At 47.6% G+C, this 18,135-nt stretch overlaps 3 protein-coding genes across 15 annotated transcripts; all 3 read right to left on the reverse strand.

Moving 5' to 3' along the window:
- Window positions 1-1,550: 1,550 nt before the first annotated feature.
- Window positions 1,551-14,021, reverse strand: LOC117652571. 13 transcript variants are annotated; one of them, XM_034397592.1, is made up of 4 exons: window positions 6,213-6,299; window positions 6,074-6,138; window positions 5,217-5,327; window positions 1,551-3,137 (listed from the first exon to the last, which is right to left on the reverse strand). In XM_034397592.1, exons 3-4 carry the CDS (start codon window positions 5,229-5,231, stop codon window positions 1,839-1,841), a joined length of 1,314 nt encoding a protein of 437 aa, XP_034253483.1. In that variant the 5' UTR covers window positions 5,232-5,327; window positions 6,074-6,138; window positions 6,213-6,299; the 3' UTR covers window positions 1,551-1,838. The 13 variants fall into 13 exon arrangements, with proteins under 13 accessions (XP_034253483.1, XP_034253494.1, XP_034253493.1 ...); XM_034397603.1 differs by lacking the exons at window positions 6,074-6,138; window positions 6,213-6,299 and adding an exon at window positions 14,004-14,021; XM_034397602.1 differs by lacking the exons at window positions 6,074-6,138; window positions 6,213-6,299 and adding an exon at window positions 9,301-9,318.
- On the reverse strand, window positions 7,577-8,860 carry LOC117652574. Its single transcript, XM_034397605.1, has 4 exons — window positions 8,649-8,860; window positions 8,466-8,579; window positions 8,198-8,386; window positions 7,577-8,108 (listed from the first exon to the last, which is right to left on the reverse strand). Exons 1-4 carry the CDS (start codon window positions 8,709-8,711, stop codon window positions 8,037-8,039), a joined length of 438 nt encoding a protein of 145 aa, XP_034253496.1. The 5' UTR covers window positions 8,712-8,860; the 3' UTR covers window positions 7,577-8,036.
- Window positions 12,036-12,950, reverse strand: LOC117652573. The gene is made up of 2 exons (XM_034397604.1): window positions 12,585-12,950; window positions 12,036-12,458 (listed from the first exon to the last, which is right to left on the reverse strand). Exons 1-2 carry the CDS (start codon window positions 12,726-12,728, stop codon window positions 12,045-12,047), a joined length of 558 nt encoding a protein of 185 aa, XP_034253495.1. The 5' UTR covers window positions 12,729-12,950; the 3' UTR covers window positions 12,036-12,044.
- Window positions 14,022-18,135: the final 4,114 nt, after the last annotated feature.

Raw genomic sequence — 18,135 nt, forward strand, 5'->3', positions numbered from 1 at the left:
CGATTTGGGCCAAACGGTGGGACCTAAAAGATCTAAACTTGGTGTGAACAATCTAAGTACATGTCATTCTGGTGTGAAGAAGGGAAAATTTTTTGGAATAATTATTAGCACCTCAAAACAACCCGGCAAGATGGCAAGTTCAGAAAACAGCAATTTTCTAACCAATTATCTTCCAAAAAACTTGTGTTTAAATATAGCAAAACATAATTGATCACAGTTATCCTAGTTCACACCAGATTGACGGGTCTCAAGGTTGTCTGTACGAAATCTCACCCAAATCGAATGAAAACTACGGTCTGTATCACGCAAACCGTGTTGTTTTTGCACCGGTTTCACAAAATTCGTGCCTCCGACTGCGCTCCATACGTGGGTGATTCCGTGCGTAGGGGGTCATTTCAGGTCACCGGGGCCTTGCGCCTGAACTGAGGTTGATTTGGTAGCTTGGGCAATTCAAATTTGTTTTACTAAACGAAGACCATGTCCTCATGTGGATAAGTCGATCTAACTTTTGTTTATCTGGGTTTCGTAAGCTGCTAAAGTGTCGTTTTGTAAGTTCCGTCATGGTCACCAACACCTATAAGACAACATTGCCATGCTGTAGTATATGACTCAGCCACATCAAAAGAAAACTGGCTATTTCACTCTCTCCTCTGACTTATTCTTCACAAAATTACGGAGGGTGACCTTTGTATCATCACTTGTTGAACCCGAAACAGCCTTTGGGAAAATGTCCACCGTGTGACCATGTGACCTATGCTGTTTTTACAAATGACGGTCTACTGGGGTTCCTTTTCATTTTAGAAACTCGCGACCACTTGGGATCGAAAGAACATAAAAAACACTTCCAGAAGCCCGTGCCCACGGGACCTGGGGCGGTCAAACGACGCTTCCAGGCCGTCAGAAGAGTTCAAAACGGTAAGGGTGTAAAAATGGATGTAAATTCCGTTTCGGGCCGTAGCTCCTCCATCTTAGGGAGAAAGTTCCCACAACCTTCGCTGAAAAATGCTATTTTGGATGCTGAAAATGACACCGTCAACAGTTTTTACCTATCTTGTAACCCAGCGGTTCAGGAGACTAAAAACTTCGCTTCGTAAATTCCGTAATCTGTAAATTCCGTCATTATTTCTGTAAATTCCGCCGTATTTCATAGGGAGTGAAAAAAAAAGTCAACTTGTAGCGCTGCCACGCTCAGAGGGGTACTATGGGGTGCTATGTATGCCATCTACACCAAATTTAGCCCCTAAAGTTGAACTTTAAAAAAAGAACATTTGGTACATCCAAAATGACCCCCTACGCACGGAATCACCCACGTGTGATTTTGGCCCGAAATGAAAGTCAAATAAGGTCCCATGGTCAGTTTTGGCGTACCTTACCTACTCTACCCGCAAATAATTTCCGGTAACAAAATTTTTTAAAACTTAAAACTGTCTAGTTAACCTAACCGCAATCCTTCTGGATGTGCCGTTCCCAAAGCCGAATCGGTTCAAAGATTCGGAAAGTGTCAATGCAGGAGAAAAGCATGTCTGCAACAAACAAACTCATCGGTTGCCTAATTTACCTTTATTTACCAATAATTAATGCCCAGTACAAATTCATATGTTTCCTTAGATACGCTGGGCCCTGCCATAAAACAGTCAATTGAAACTGATAAATCATTTTCCTACCCCTCAAAACAGGACAAATTTGTACAATGTTTCTCACTTTCTCTGCGCAAAAAATTGAGTCGACATCTGTTGTCAATTGTGTTCATAAGTCGACGGATAGGTTGAGCACACAGTTCATCACTGAATTCAAGTACGAGGCACGACTAGCTGGTGACAGTCATTTCATCCCTAAATTCAGGAATGAGGCACGACCAGCTGGTAGCAGCCTCGCGGACAGCCAGCGCCCCTCCTGTGCGACGAGAAAGCCAATCGCAGCAGACCAAATGGAGCCTTCAGCTCCTTGTGACAGCCCTTCACGCACCACTCACACGGGCAAACGTCAAGATGGAGGACCGTCGGCGGATAGAGGCGCAGGTGGAGGCGGGGGTTTCTCAGAAGGAGGTCCAGCACAGCATCCTGGTGGATCGAGGAGTGCAGGCAGGAGGCTCGCGGGACCACCGACAGCGTGGTGAGGCTGGGCGCAGACTCGGGGCTGATTGCCTTCAGGAGGGAGTCCGCGGACAGATAGAGTGTGTCGAAGGACCGCAAAGATGGGAACCGGCGCAGAACGACAACAAGGTCCTCAAGTGCAAGGTCCAGGACGGTCGCCACAACGATGCTTTCGACCAGTCCAGCCGAGCGCGACCGGCCTAGCGCTAACAGGAGTGATTTGGACACGGCTGGGGTCAGATGGAGCGCCACCGAACGCAGGTGCGAAGCCTGGGCGAGGAAGTCTCGCGCACCCGGAGGAGTAACGTTACGCTTCAAGTCGGTCAGGACGATGGACTGGAGGTTGGCCAGCGTCAGCAGCAGCGGCAAGTCATCACGCGGGGCACAGTGCAATGTGCGGAGACCAGGAACCCCCGCCAGCAAAGCCGCAGGCAGGTCCTGCAAGCCTGCAAGGCGGACCTCTTGCAAAGTGGCCGCGTGTGTCTTGAGCAGCAAGACCAGGAAAGGGTCGGCGGATTGCGACTGGTACACTAGCTTCGTCAGAGACGGCTCCGCCTGCTGCTGGCGGAAAAAAGCAGCCGGTTCGTCGCTGTACCTGACGTCGACAGTCAGCTCCTGGAGACCCTTGATGCCGCAGACGGCCTTGAGCAGAGGCATCATTTTCTTCGCCGGAATGAACTCCATGCTGATGTCCAGCTTCCTCACGCCACCGCCGGCACCCAAGTGCTGCACCGTGTTCACGGCCAGGGGCACGTCGCGCCTCGCCTCCACAGACACGTGCAGCTCTTCCACGACGCAGGCGGTCCTCGGTCTGGGCAGAGGCGCTAAGGGGTTGGCCCAGGAAAGCCACACCTCGCCGATGCAGGGCGCGAGGCGCAGCGCGGCGCGCACCACGCCCGAGTCCCTGACTCGAACGGTGCGCCAGAGCTCGCGGTGCAGGCACAGGTCCCTGAGGCGGACACACACCACGCGGCAGCTGAAGAGCTCCCTGGCGGGCAGGTGGGCCAGCACGGCCAGCAGCACGTCGTCCGGCAGCGAGAGCAGCTGCGAAAAAAAAGGTTAAAACTAGATTGAAAAGTCTAGGGACGTCCGTTTCTTCATCAATTCAATTTCCGGAGGCTTCGTTTATCAAGAACGCGGTCTTTAGGTGACCGCTTTCTTGAAAACGCAGCCTCTAGTTGGCCCCTTTTTTTTGTTCCGTCCGATCCTCTACTTATGGCGGTCACAAACACTTTTCTTTTACAAATTCAAAACGGCTTCCCACTGTAGCAAGATATGTAAAACAGTACAGAAAAATAGCAAATTTCTTATAAATACCGTAGGACGGGGCAATATGAGACATGAAGGAAAATCGAGACAAAGCGTACTTTTTTCGGTTTTTGTCGTGTTGCTCTCAAGCGGTCGTTCGGAAGACCACCGAGAATTTTTTTCGTAATCTAGGAGGCCTTGGCAGCTCACGAGAAACGCACGAAGGCAATCATAGTCTCGCCAGGATTATTTAGATCCAAAGGAAAAACCTCTGAATTCTGACAAGTTTTATAAAGTTAGTAAAAAACCTCCCCAGAAACCTGGGTTAGAACTCGGGTTCTCGTCCGAAAGAGATTTAAATCTGTAGGCGATCATGACACCATAATCAGGACAAAATTTAGATCCGTTATGTCTACTGTCTACTCCCGGGCCGCCTGTTTCAGAAGGAATACATGTTTTTGTTACCTTGCAGGGAAAATAGAGACACCCATTTCCGCTTGAAACATGAGGCCAAACATACTCCACTGTTAATTATTTCAAGTAATAACGATTTTATCACGAATTTCTTTCACCACCTGACCGGTATCTATGCTCTTCGTTAAGTATTTTCAATTCACACACCGTAAAAAATTCCGTACTTTTGTACGAAAATGGTACAGAAAAATATAGGACGGAGGTACGGAGAAAAGTACGGAACGTTCCGTAGTTGGCAAGTACGGACGGTCTAGGCAAATTATTGACCAGACATCTTCTGTACTTCTTTTCTCACAGTGCAGGTTAAACCAGGGCACAACTCATGACTTCTTTTACATTTTTCAGCTCTCTTTTGAGACACCCATTTCCCTTCCCTCCAGATTTTTTATCTCATTCATCATAGTACCCCCCAATCATCTTTAAAATGAGTGCCAACAACTTAAACAGCTCCAGACCCGCCTAAATGTGCCAATTTTGTATACTTCTTAGCCATCTTCCTCTTTTGTCTCATATTACGCTACATTGCAGGGAAATATGGGACGGAATTCAGAGGGTTATTGAAAGGTCCCTTCTCCACCTAATAATCTGAAATCTGGTGGGAGTGTAGCCAAAGAGTCAATGAACTGGTGATGACCACCTTAGCACCTCAAATTGAAATTGAAAGAGGTAAATTGAATTCACAGAAAACCTCGAAATTTGTCTCATATTACCCCGTTATACGGTACGTGCCCTTAATTATGTAGCAATACTTCAGCAACCTACACCTACAATTTCATGTTTTACTTTGTGCACCCTATTTTAAGCTGGTTTGCATCGAAGCGTACATGTTTTGACCCTCTCTTTCCTTGGCTCCGTACAGCCACGGAAGTGGTTTTTCGACTATGGTTAAAAATGCTTCAGATATGTTGGTGACTTTCTTAGACTGTCACACGAAAACCGACTGAACTGAGTCGGGGGTATGATCCGACAACGACTTGAAAAGACCGCCCGTCCTCCGGTCCAATTTTCTTCCCCCAGGCCACACATTGTGTCCAATACCTTCTTCAAATTTTACTTTCAGAAGACAATTCGTCCCGCCTGGCAGACTCGTAATTTTACCACCGTCGGATGTACTTAAAATTGCATCATTTAGGGAACAACGTGTAGTTTCCTACAGGAGTACGCCAGACCCTGTCTTGCCGTAACAGGCTTCGCGACGGTTGCGACAATCCGCGCTTCCTGTTTGCCATGGCAAGCCGTCATAGAAATTCATGTTGGAGCAATGAGTAGATCACTCCGTGATAAAGAGTTTCACAAGCATGCCGCAATAAAATTTTTCAGTTGATCCCTTCTTGCCAAGAACCTAATCTGGCAGATCGGGGCCCTGGACCACTGCAGTTAGCATAGCAAGTAAGGACTCACCGTAAATTTGTCCATTATGATGGAGTATCACAGCACAGGAGGGATGATCCGCAGCAGTCGAGGCACACGGACCTTCACAGCACCAAGTCAGCTGATTTCTTCAATGGCTTTCTGTGAAGAAGAGAGATTGAAACAGTAACATAACTGGACATACATTGACGAAAGGAAAGCTGCAGAAAATTCCACCGCCGCAATTATCAAGGGCATTTCAAGTTTCATATTACAACGCTTACTTGCATTTTGCCAATCTAAATTTAAAAAAAAAAAAAAATGTTGAGAACCTCTTAGTAAGTATCTGAGGACGGACTAATTTATGGGCAGATGAAGGAAGAGTACCGACACCTGCACGCTGAGGCGACGGGTAGCGGGTCGGTTTCGTAATCGTGAGAATGATTAAGCAACGCCTTTTGAAAGGAAAATATCTTTTGCTCCATTGCTTACTCAACGTCTTAGGGATACATCTAGAGCTTTTCGCCCCTACCTTACGGTTTGAATGTTACGGACACGAAAGCCTTTGTAATGCGAATAACATCGTCCGTAATACAAACCAAATCGATTCGTAATAGGGTACTTACGAAGATCCTGAACCGGAAGCTAACAGACGCCATGTTGCCGGAAGCAGATCAAGACTTGACATGCGAAAGAGACGATAGTCAAACGTATCGACCTCACTTGAAAATTACCAGTTGTTTCATATTAATTCGCAGTGCACGTGTTTCGCGAGCAATGTTTGAACATGCAGCTCGGCTATAGTTATAGTTCCGAAGAGAGGTTAGGTTCCGGGCAATATGGCGTCTGCCTGCTTCCGGTTCAGGATCTACGAATCTACGAAAGTACCCCATTACGTTTGCACAAACCCGTCCGTATTGCGGATACGTGGTGTCCGTTAGGAGTCTTGGGTGTACATCTGCACTTGGCAATCCTGAAACAAAGCTGTAGTGCAGTGCCCGGTATAAGGGTCACTGAAAACTCAAAGGTGACAACCAAGTAGACCACCTGCTCTGTGAAAAAAACCGTGAGGCTGTGTTACGCCGCTCCGTGATTGGTCAGTGTGGTAACCGTGCTCAGCCTTCTAGATACTTCTGCTACTGCGCGTGTAATTTCTCATAGCTGCTCGGTCCACCCCATCCCCTTACACTCTCAAGCTCCTGCAGCTCTGGAACCTTCAAGGCCCACACTCTTAAAACCTTACGAAGTATTTTGAGCATACGTATAACAAACTAAAATACTTTGTTATACGAAGAAATAGTTCGTAAATTACGAAGTATTTTCTTTGTAAGCTTACGTATGCTCAAAATACTTTGTTATACAAACTACTTTTCTTTGTAAGGCCCAAAATAGTTTGTAAGGTTTTCTCAGTGCAGACAGAATAAATATCTTGGAGTTGCCCTCGCAGCCACTAAGACCAAGTGCATAGCCCGACTTGCCTTTTTGAAATCATAAGCAAGCGTCCGTTGGGGGGCACAACCTGCCCTAATGCTGACTGTAAAAGTCGTCTTCAGACCTCTAGTTGAGTACGGCGCAGGCCTGTTTGAGGCAAGGACAAAGAAGAGTAGGCATGGCACGGCATGGAACGGAATTAATATTGCGATCCTGGCGACAGCGCCAGGTCTGGGTCGCATGTATTTGTTATTTTCACATTAAATAGAACGAATAGCAACAAATGAACGTTACATCCCATTGCCTTATTAAATGCTAGATTTTTCAAGCTCGTGACATGGTACTGTAAAGGGCCTCAAGTAATTATTAGACGGACTGTTTGCTTAACTACATTTCATAACCCTACCTCCATGGCACCTTCGGAGCCAAGTTGCGTCCCCGTTGCAGCCCTGTTGGTTGTGCGGTGTTTTGAGCTGGACGACCGTCACTTTGAACGGCTCACCACGAACTAAAGACGGGATTGTAACCTCTTAAATCGACTATTAGCAATTCAAATATGATCTGAGCGCACAATCCTCCTAGCGTCTGTCATCACACGCCGCCATGTTTGTTGACCCAGCTGAGCTCGGAATCGACTGTGACAGTAGAGCCCATCATATTAGTGTTTGCATGTGATAAGCCGAGTGAATCATGAGTGCCAGGTAGAGGACAGTTCTCAGTTGAAATCTGACAAAGGATATAGATGCAATTGCCTTTTATTAATGGTTTCACACCAAGGGGAAATAACTTTGAATTTCAGTGTACAAATTTTTGAATTCCACATGAATTTTGGATGAATTTCAATGAATTGCAGTCAAATTTCTATGAATTTCGATATGAACTTCACTGGGTTTTGAAGAATTTCTTTGAATTTCTACTAATTTTCATGAATTTGGAAGAAATTGGACTAAAATTCAACATTGACCATGAATTTCGGTGTACAATTTTTTTTAAGTTGTTTCCCCTTGTTTTACACTGCCAGCAGATCTTATAATGAGGCCCCGCCTCCACACATCCAGTGCCACATTTTGACATTCTACCCGTGGATGGATCCAACATCAAAACATACTGACACATGACAAGAACACTCAAAAATGTTGTTTTAATATATATCACATAACGATATGTTCTAGGCTGCTTTTGAAGCTATTGTCCTGAACAACTATTGCACATACAGTAACACATAAATGATCAATGGAATGACATGATGATAATTTACATACAGGTTTGCAGGTTAAAAATACACAAATAAAACAGGGCTAAAACGTGACACTGTCTTTGTGGTAACCAAAGGAGGAATGAAGCAGCCCATGCAGCCATGCAGCGGTGGGCAGCTCTGTCAATTAGTCATGATAAGGTGCAAGACGGTGCACTGCATTAGCTTGCAGATGCAAGTATGCATCAACAGAATTGATGACTGACAATGACACGCACAGTGAAGACTCCACTGTTTAACATCGTTGACTTGGTCCCCTGCACACACATGAACACATATATAAACATATAAACAGCTTGCACACAACAAATTCCAAATACACAAGCACTGCAGATGGAACACTCACCCTGAAGTGGGACACAAGCTTCCTGACCGCACCTTCAGTGTCCTGGAAGTCAGAACCTTCATGACCCTTCACAGAGATGACCCAACAGCCTTCGGGTTGGGAGTAGGACGGAACCCGGAACTCCTTACACACAGACACCTCACAACACATCAGATCCATTTCGAACATTTCAAATAGGTCAAGGAGCATCTGCGGGCAGAAGGGAGATACATTGTAGGAGCATTATGATTGATGGCTGGCACCACTGGTGATAGTATCACAGACCTACCTGCCTGACGATGGGGATAGTCCTGACAATGGCAGCTGTTGTCATATGCTTCGGGCAGGGGAGAACTCCGAGGACGAAGAAGATGTCCCTCACCCGTCTGGATTCGCACGAGCACTGTAATTGGAGAGGAGAGAGGGTATGGAGGGCCTAAATATTACAATACCAACAGGGGCTTGAACCAACCTTAACCTCGACGGAGGGAGGACCGCCGCGGCAGTTCTGCACCGTGCCGGTTGATGGGGCCATGTTGTTTGCGGGACGCAGGAGCTGAGGTGCTCGCAATGTTCCGGACTTATACTTATATTGGCTTTGGTTCCGGACGTCGTGACGGTTGAGAAGTGACGTAGAGACGTCGTGACGGTTGGTGACGGTTGAGAAGTGACGTAGACTCCCAAGTGACGCAATGAGCGCCTGCAATTTCTCATCGCCGAATTTTCCATACGTCGAGATCGATGTATCGTTGAGGTTCGATGTTCAATGACAGTCGTGGAGTCGTGTCTAAAAACGTCAACGTCACTTCACTTCGTCTGCGTCTGACATCGAGTTCGGTCCTAGGTATAATTTGCACATTTCAAGAGTGATCCTAGCTCAGCGGTTCCCAACCTTGGGGTCGCGACCCCAAATGGGGTCGCGGAAATTTTTTGGAACAAATTTGGGGTCGCGAACCGAAAAAGGTTGGGAACCGCTGTCCTAGCTGCTGAAATGGCTGACACCTACATCGATCTCCCATGCTTGTGCTATGGCGTTAATGAGAACACTGAGGCCGCGGAGGCCTTTGATGTAAGTGGAAGATGTGCAGAACTTAACCTAACGCCCCTTTGTTTATGGAACTCACCTCCCGTTTCTTATTCTAGAGACTGCAGCGGGAGCTGCCCGCTGTCCGCGTGGTGTCTTTGTCGACCCGCAAGTTCAAGAGACCTGGCACCACTGAACTGCGGTGGCACGTGGAGCTGGCGCCAGGAAAGGACGAGAACGTTCATGACATGAATACTGCAGTGAGACGTTTAAGAGTAAGTGCCATTGTGTATTTAACCTCACTGTCATGATTACCAGTAAATGTTGAGTGTGACGTTTCTCGTATTGTTGTTCATGTGTATGTGCAGGGCACGAGAGTGGAACTGTTGATGGAGAGGAATCTTTTGGTGGCAGTAAGATGCCACATGCCTGGCCATCCTCCATGCGACTGCGAGCCCCCAACCAACTACTAGACCAGCATACTATGTGAGTCTCCCACTGGTTTCATTGAATGCGTCGAAGTGGTTCTGCCTGCGAAGCCTGGAGGCCTGCGAAGCCCGTCCCGTTTATTTTTTTGTAAAAAAATGACGGAGGGACGGGCATATAGTATGATCCCTGCTGTGCGTCCGTTCGTCCGTTCGTCCGCGGACTTCCCGTGGTCCGATCTTGACCAAATTTGGTATGCAGCCTCCTTGGGTGACCCTAAGAACCGCCCGGTGGCAGCAAATCCGATCCGAGCCCCGGGGGCGCTGCTGCAGGTGCATCATGGTCTACATGGGGTCGAGGAGGATTTCGGCAACGGATACAGCTAGCAAGGCATGTAGGGGTATTTTTGGAATCGGGGCGACGAGACAAAACCAATGGTGCCAGTTTCAAGCGAATCGGAGAAGTTTGGACCCGGGTTCAAATCCCAGTGGGGTATATTTTGAACATTCTTTTTATTCGAGTTTTTGCATTGTTTCTTAGGTTTTTGAGGGCGCTGATGACGAAAATAACATCTCTTTTGATCCCAGACTCAGGTTCAAACCCGCCAGGGTTAAACAAAGGCGAAATTCACACATTTGTTAATGTACGGGACGGGCCAAAGTTGCCGATGTATATCGCTACTTTTCCTGTTATTCTGATTTGTTTGGCTATGCTCTGTGAGTTTCCGTGCCACTGGTTTCATTTTATGCGTCAAAGTGGTTCTGCCAATGAAGCCTCATGTTTTTGTCAACACTTTTTATTGTGATCCCTCTTTGTGTCTGTGATGAAATAAGTTTTTAATAAGGCTTCTACACTATGATTATTATTTATTTATTTATATATGTAGCGTGAACTGATGAACATCACTTTTGATTGTAATCCCTCTTTTGGTGTCTGTGATGAACTAAAGATTTAATTAAGGCTTCTACACTGTGATTAATATTTTTTTATGTACGCGTATGTGAATGTTTGAAACTAGAAGGATCCATTAAAATCATTTTGCACCACAATGCTTGTCGCCACTCCTCATTTCCGAATCCTTGCACTCAAAGTTGAAAACACAACTATAAAAACCCTGATCACAGAAATTTGCCATGCCTAGTAATAATACTGCTTGATACTGCCCAGCAGCCTGAAGCAAAATAGACATTATTAAATTTGCAATTTTGAAAACTGGAATCGTGCACGACAAGCAACTGTGGGGCAGGGAAAGTTTCCAGAGGCTTGCTTGAAACATTCTCGAAGCAGAACACACACACCACTGTGGATAACCGTCTTCTTCTTCGTTTTGTTCTTCTTTTCTCTTGCACTTGGGGAAAGATCGGTTTCCCCCGGGCGTATTTCCCAAATCTCCGGAGCGGGCCGCCGACTCGCAGTTGAAGATAAACGCACTCTGGGCTTTTCTTCGAGTCTGCTTCGACATCACAACGCAACCAACGCAACACGGAAAGGACGCCAACATAACCTCCAAGAGTCTGCACCAACATGACCGAAGTCGTTGTCATTACTTTCGGGATGTGTGATGGGGTTACAGGTAGGGCGAGTGCAGGAAAGGCTGGGCCCACACCACCGCACAAAGGCGCAACTGATTTTGTTTTTGTTATCTCTGCAGCAACGTCTACTTGGACGAAACATGGGACACAGCAGAATCCACCTCCAGGCTATTTACTGGATGACGATGATGGTTTACAAGTCGTTTTGGGCTCTGGAGACACTGAACATGAGGCTGAGGAGGAGGCAAAAACCTATTTGAGACGGATAACTCTCATTCACCATGGCTCTGCTGATGGACATGAGGAGATTGTGACTAATTTTTTAGGCATGGACATGAATAATGTTGCGGAGTTATCGCAGGTCCCAGGGCTTTATGACGAATTCATCCCTGCCACCCAAGGTAAGCAAGTCTGCTGTGCGGAAAGATGTTTGCAGCAGGAGCTGCTGAAGCTGCTAACTCATGCAAATGTTTGCATTGTTGCAGACCCATCTGGCAAAGACATGAACAACTCCAGTGGCTCGAGTGGCAGTTCCACTTACTTCTCTGGAGCTGAAGACCGTAAAATAGTTGAGAGTGACTAATGGTTTTCCTTGTGATTTCATTGCAATATTTCTAATGATCAGAATAAAAATGAAGCTTTAAAAAAGAGTGTTTTTGATAGGAACTCCACAGTCATCATTATAATATTCCACAGTTAGTACATAGTGCAAGAGGGATAGGAGAATGACAACATAAGGCTCCGAGCAGTTTCAATTTATTGTGCATAAAGTTATTGCCTATAACACTGCGATATGAAGGTGAGGGACGTTACACACATCAGGTACTCTAAATACATAAAATATTTGGAATGACAATGAGATGAATCCAGTGGATTTATTACGTAATTAAAAGTCCAGTCTCTTCGCAACAACCTGGGCATCAGCTGCGGCCCTGTAAAGATTACACGACACAGATGCCAGGACTGTGTCAGTGCGAACGTTGAGGCCAGTCAGGGGACAGATGTCTCTAGATGTGAAAGTATGACACAGGAACTGTACGAGTCTGCAGAGTTCTGGAGGAACCACAACTACACAACCAGGCTTCCGTGTCATCCCAAGGAATGCATAATACCAGACACGCAATGCCCTTGGGCCAGAGCACTGCCCTAGGCAGTATACATTGTCTCCGGGGCACACAAGATGGTATCTTCCTCGCTCGGTAGGGTTGGACAAAGTGCCCCGACTCATGAAAGTAATGCAGGGCCATCTTCGCCTGGCCATCAAAGCAAGGTGATGATGAACTGGAGATATGGTATTCCCCTGGAACAAGACACAGATATCTCTGTATACATTGCAGTGGTAACTTGCCTACTCGCAATTACACCAGGACAAAGATTTTGGATGGATTTACTGTAATATACAAATGGAACTAATATTTTGCTTTACCTGGGTGATGAACTCCAATGGACACTGGTAGCCATCCACAGGGGCCCCATCAGCCACACCCAAAATGACATTGAGCAAGAGCGCGTTGTACAGATCACCTGCAGGTAAGACAGTAGGAATGTCAGTAAATATCGCAACACACATTGATCACTGACAATCATGACAGACCAGAATTTAAACAAAACAGATGGTTGATGCATAAAGAGGTAATAAAGAGACATAGTTATTACTTGCCATCATCGAGAGCATATGGCATGTTGCCAAATGTGATGCCCATGGAGATGGCGAGCGGCGTAATTCCAGGCGACAGGTCATTCCAAGCCTCCAAGAAGTCAACGTTGCAGTACAGGGGTGACTGCTGAACGCTTTTTATAAATTCCTCCTCAACTGCGGAGGTCACAACCTTGGCGTGGAGGTTCATTTTACGAGCGAGGAATGATACTGCACGCACGTTGCTTGTACGCGTACGCCACTCGGAGAGGAAGAGAGGAAGGGAAGGGGGAGGGGTGGGGGAACACACGGCTGCCGCGGCGTGGCGCGGCGCTGCGCGGGGATGCGGGGGGACGCCAGGGGACAGTAGTTCGGCTGGCCGCCGCAAGGACCGCCACCTCTCACAGATCTGAGACGTCCCTGGCCGGCAAAAATTGTGGAGGCCAGGATGACACAATTTATGCCGGCCAGAGTCGCGTCGCGCGTCTCGACCCTGGCCGGCACCGGCGCTCACCTCCGCGGCCGGCAAAATGACCATAATGCCGGCCAATCTGGCCGGCATTACATATTATGCCGGCCACCAATTCTCAGTGTGCAAGTAACGTAAGGGGCCGTTCAAATGTGACGTCACGCTTTTTAGGCTCATTTTTTGACCCCTCCCCCCCTATAGTCACAAATGGTCACTATTTTGACTCACCCCTCCCCTCCCCGTGACGTCACATTGTCCAAATCATTATTTTTGGCAACGGGAATAGATACGCGACTACATCGTCTTAATTAGGTGCCTAAATTGGAATTTTCTAACAATTTGATTGCATTTTGGAAAGTCCGGTCGAATCTGGTCTAACGCTAACTTGTTCGGAAAAATCTGAGGAAAGTGCAGTTAAAACACCCACGCCAGTGACAATTTAAGCTGAAGTAGGCGGGGATTGCTGATTTCAGTTTATTTTTTAGTGGCTCACTCCATTCATATTTGGTAATTTTACACTACTTAAAAGTGTGATGTCACAATGCCTTCATCCCCCTCTCCCCCATGTCACATTTGGTCACGATTTCTCTGGACCCCTCCCCCCCTTAAAAGTGTGACGTCATTTTTGAACGGCCCCTAACGCGGGGCTGCGCGTATGCATAGGAGCTATGTCGTCCTCCCCCATCCCCGCCCTCCTAGTGGAGGGGGCTGAGTGACCCGTCGACTTGCGGGCGGACTACCTGGCGGACAGACTGTTGCTGCGGTGGCGGAGCCACCCGAACCATCCAATCTTCCAGCGCCTGCTCCCCCACGCCCCGGTGCCTAGTCTGCTTCATACGGGCCGTGCTTCGCGATACCCCATCAAGATTGGCCCACGCCCGGACGACGACGGCGTCGGCCAACAGGGCCGTCAAGAACGGGCTCTGGCGTGACACGCGTGTGGTCGCCACGGACGGCTCCAGGGGCACGGGAGTTGACGGTAAGATGTCGGTGGGAGCGGCTATTTACGACCCGGTAAACTTCCACACGGAAGTATTCAAGCTTCCCAGGGGCGTGCCCGTGTACACCGCCGAACTCTTCGCGATCGCCAAGGCGTTCCAGTACATCCAGGGCGAGAGCTTTGAAGACGCCATCGTCCTGGCGGACAGCCTGTCCGCCCTGAGGGCGCTGAACACGTCCCACCCCACAGCTGCCACCCCCAAAGAACTCGTGGTTGCGCGCCGCGACGCGGTGGCGCTCCTCAAGTCCGGCGTCCGCGTCGCCATTGCCTGGGCCCCAGCGCACAAGGGCGTGGCCCCCAACGAAGCGGCGGACGCCGCGGCCAACTGGCACGGACGCAGGGCAACACCACGGTCCTAAACCTGTCCCCCACGGCCTTCCACGGACATCAGAAAGAAGACGCCTGGTCAACAGTGGTGCCGGGAAGGGTATACGCGGTCATACGCGGGTCATTCCATGGGGGTTCGACATACTTTTGCAAGTGATCTCTCCGATTTCGATGAAACTTTGCGAGCTTGTTGGCTATGGTCTGAAACCCCCCAAAACCAATTTTGAGCAAAAAATACCAATTTTTGAAAAAGTTATGGCTTGCGTTAGAAATTTTGATTTTCGTTGCAGACCTTTTTTGAAAACGCTGTAGTTTCTTCCAAAATGAAGCTACAGAGCTCATTCTGGGCGCATTCGAAAGGTATTGAATTGGACTTTAAGCCTTTTGCAACATTTTGACAAAAATTTTCAAATTTGACAAAAATTGAACAAAGTCAAAATTTTGAACACAATTTTCTCAAAAGTAGCATTTTTGATATTTTTTCTTTTTTGATATGTTATAGTCCATAGTTAAGTCTAGCAACCCTCAAAATTTGGTTGGAAAAAATTCATAAACAAGGAAGAAAAACGGTTTTTAGTGTTGCGATTCGGCAAATTTTCGCTAGTTGGAGTGGTGTGAAGAAGAGCATGATGCATATTTTGAGACCGCAGGTTCTCGATCTTGAACTTGTAGTGTCACTCGGAACAGTTATTTGGGGTGCTGAACCTACAAATAAGGTCTATTTTCGTTTTCGAAATTCCCAGGGGCGGATCAAGAGGGGTGACTTTTCAAAAAAATCATGATTTTTGGATGTTGCAACGCGATTTCTATGTTTTCAGGGGCGGAGATAACGAATCTTGAACGGTGTTGGATGCAAGTAAGCTCTAAAGCTGATCCAACGTATCGTCAAAACAAAAAAATGTGCAAATAGATGATCAAATAGCCCCCTAATGTGAACATCTTTGGCCATTGCAAAAAGTTAAGCCAGCGTTGTTACCTGCACCCCTGTAAACATAAGAATTAACATGCGACATCCAAACATCTCGAATTTGGAAAAGTAACCCTCATTGACGCACCCTGTTATTGAGCTTACCAGGGGCGGATCAAGAGGGTTGACTTTTTAAAAAATCAGGATTTTTTGATGTTGCATATCGTTTTTTATATTTTTGGGAGCGGAGACAACTAATCTTGAATCATCTTGAATGCAAGTTAGCTCCAAAGCTAATCCAACGTATTGTCAAAACATCCAAACTTGGATAAGTCACTCCCTTTGGCTCACCTCGCCCCTGGCAACAACGGGGTGCGTCAATGGGGGTGACTTTTCCGAATTCGAGATGTTTGGATGTCGAAGTTGATTCTTATGTTAACAGGGGTGTAGGTAACAACACTAGCTTTACTTTTTGCAATGGGCCAAAGATGTTCACATTTGGGGGCTTTTTGATCATCTATTTGCACATTTTAATGTTTTGACGATACGTTAGATCAGCTTTAGAGCTAACTTGCATCCAATACCGTTCAAGATTCGTTATCTCCGCCCCTGAAAACATAGAAATCGCGTTGCAACATTGAAAAATCCTGATTTTTGAAAAGTCACCCCTCTTGATCCGCCCCTGAGAATTTCGAAAACGAAAATTGACCTTATTTGTAGGTTCAGCACCCCAAATAACTGTTCCGAGTGACACTACAAGTTCAAGATCGAGAACCTGTGGTCTCAAATATTCATCATGCTCCTCTCCACACCACTCCAACTAGCGAAAATTTGCCGAATCGCTACACTAAAAACCTTTTTTTCTTCCTTGTTTATGAATTTTTTTCCAACCAAATTTTGAGGGTTGCTAGACTTAACTATGGACTTTAACATATCAAAAAAGAAAAAATATCAAAAATACTACTTTTGAGTAAATTGTGTTCAAAATTTTGACTTTGTTCAATTTTTGTCAAATTTGAAAATTTTTGTCAAAATGTTGCAAAAGGCTTAAAGTCCAATTCAATACCTTTCGAATGCGCCCAGAATGAGCTCTGCAGCTTCATTTTGGAAGAAACTACAGCGTTTTCAAAAAAGGTCTGCAACGAAAATCAAATTTCTAACGCAAGCCATAACTTTTTCAAAAATCGGTATTTTTGCTAAAAATTTGGGTTTTGGGGGTTTCAGACCATAGCCAACAAGCTCGCAAAGTTTCATCGAAATCGGAGAGATCACTTGCAAAAGTATGTCGAACCCCCATGGAATGACCCACGCCGTATGACCTATAAATGAAATCAAGGGTACCGTATAACCTATAATTATTTGGAAGTCATACGCAGGTATACGCGTATCACCTCGCGGAAATGACGATATTTGGCCGGCGGACCAGCCGAAAAGTGCCATAGTCGGTGTTTCCCAGGGTGCGGGGCTAGTAGGGGCGACGGGCGATGGCTGGCAAACCATTCTACAGCACTTCGCAGCCAAGGTCTAAAGCCAGGGAAAACAAGGGTTGATGTACAGTTACCAAAAATGGTTGTGAATAAAGAAGTGCAAACATATGCGTGTTTCTTTCGAGCGCCTGGGAGGTAGGCAACCAGTGAGCGTATGACCGTATGGCCTTTAATTTATTTTAGACGGCACCACTGCTGGTCAAGATGGTCTGAAGCCTGGAACACCAGCCTCATCGGCCGCCACCTTCACGGCCTTGAACCGCGACCCCCGCGCCAGCCCTGGTACAGGAAAGTAGAGTAGCCGCAAGACCCTCAGCGCGATGGTCCGCCTCCGCATCGGCCACGCGGCCACCCCCGCGCCCCTGCACCGATGTGCCGGCACGGAGTCGCCCCGGTGCACAGTGGGCCAGAAGCCGGTGGAGGCGGCCAAAACTCAAGACGCGTTTTGACCTGCAGAGTCGCTAAATGGAACTCGAACCGAACGTGTGACCCCACCAATGGATTGCTCCCCGAACGAGGAGAGTCCCGCGCGCACAGCCCGACCCCGCGCCTTCCGATCCATCGCAGCCCCGGGCCACTGTGCGCTATGCGCAAAGGACGGAAAAATAAGAGACTCTCTCTCTCTCTCTGCCCTGCAGCTCTGGAACTCAGTACCAACCAGAGACTCCAATCGGGTAAACGAAGTGGGCGAAAAACATACCCGCACGGCAGCGGCGCGAGATTCAGACTCAACCCGCCCCGCAACGCGCATACCAGACCCGACCCGAGCCGGGCGGCCTAGCCCGCTCGAGACTCTGCGGGTGACGGTAGCCCGCAAGTCTGGAGATGCCCGCACGCCGCCTCGCCCCTGTAGGTAGGCAAGAAAGGTCGCTTGCCTGCGTTGCGGGCTGCCTATTTTCGGGCTGTGCGGGTAAGTGCGGGTATCGACGCTCGCCGACCGCTGCCTCGGCGTTCGGCTCCGGCCCAGCTTCCCCCACCACAAGCGCGCCGGCCAACGTTCGGCCAACATACCCGCACTTCGTTACCCGTTTGGAGTCTCTGGTACCAACGCAGCCCTTTGCCTAGTGATTTACTCCCTGAACCTTCCCTCTGAAATGCGGCAGGACCCGGAAGTAGTTCATGACCGGGGGGGGGGGGGGGGGGGGGGAGAC

This window comes from Thrips palmi, unplaced genomic scaffold (assembly GCF_012932325.1).
Source record: "Thrips palmi isolate BJ-2018 unplaced genomic scaffold, TpBJ-2018v1 HiC_scaffold_7, whole genome shotgun sequence".
NCBI classification, from domain to species: Eukaryota; Metazoa; Arthropoda; class Insecta; order Thysanoptera; family Thripidae; genus Thrips; species Thrips palmi.

Bases quoted from the DNA above. Each gene is read 5' to 3' on its own strand.
- LOC117652574 (XM_034397605.1), bottom strand. From the start codon at position 8,711: ATGGCCCCATCAACCGGCACGGTGCAGAACTGCCGCGGCGGTCCTCCC. The intron at 8,580-8,648 runs GTTGGTTCAAGC...CTCCAATTACAG, and splicing joins CTCCCTCCGTCGAGGTTAAG to TGCTCGTGCGAATCCAGACG. The intron at 8,387-8,465 runs GTAGGTCTGTGA...TTCTGCCCGCAG, and splicing joins CTATCCCCATCGTCAGGCAG to ATGCTCCTTGACCTATTTGA.
- LOC117652573 (XM_034397604.1), bottom strand. From the start codon at position 12,728: ATGTGTGTTGCGATATTTACTGACATTCCTACTGTCTTACCTGCAGGT. The intron at 12,459-12,584 runs GTAAAGCAAAAT...GTCTTGTTCCAG, and splicing joins CATTGGAGTTCATCACCCAG to GGGAATACCATATCTCCAGT.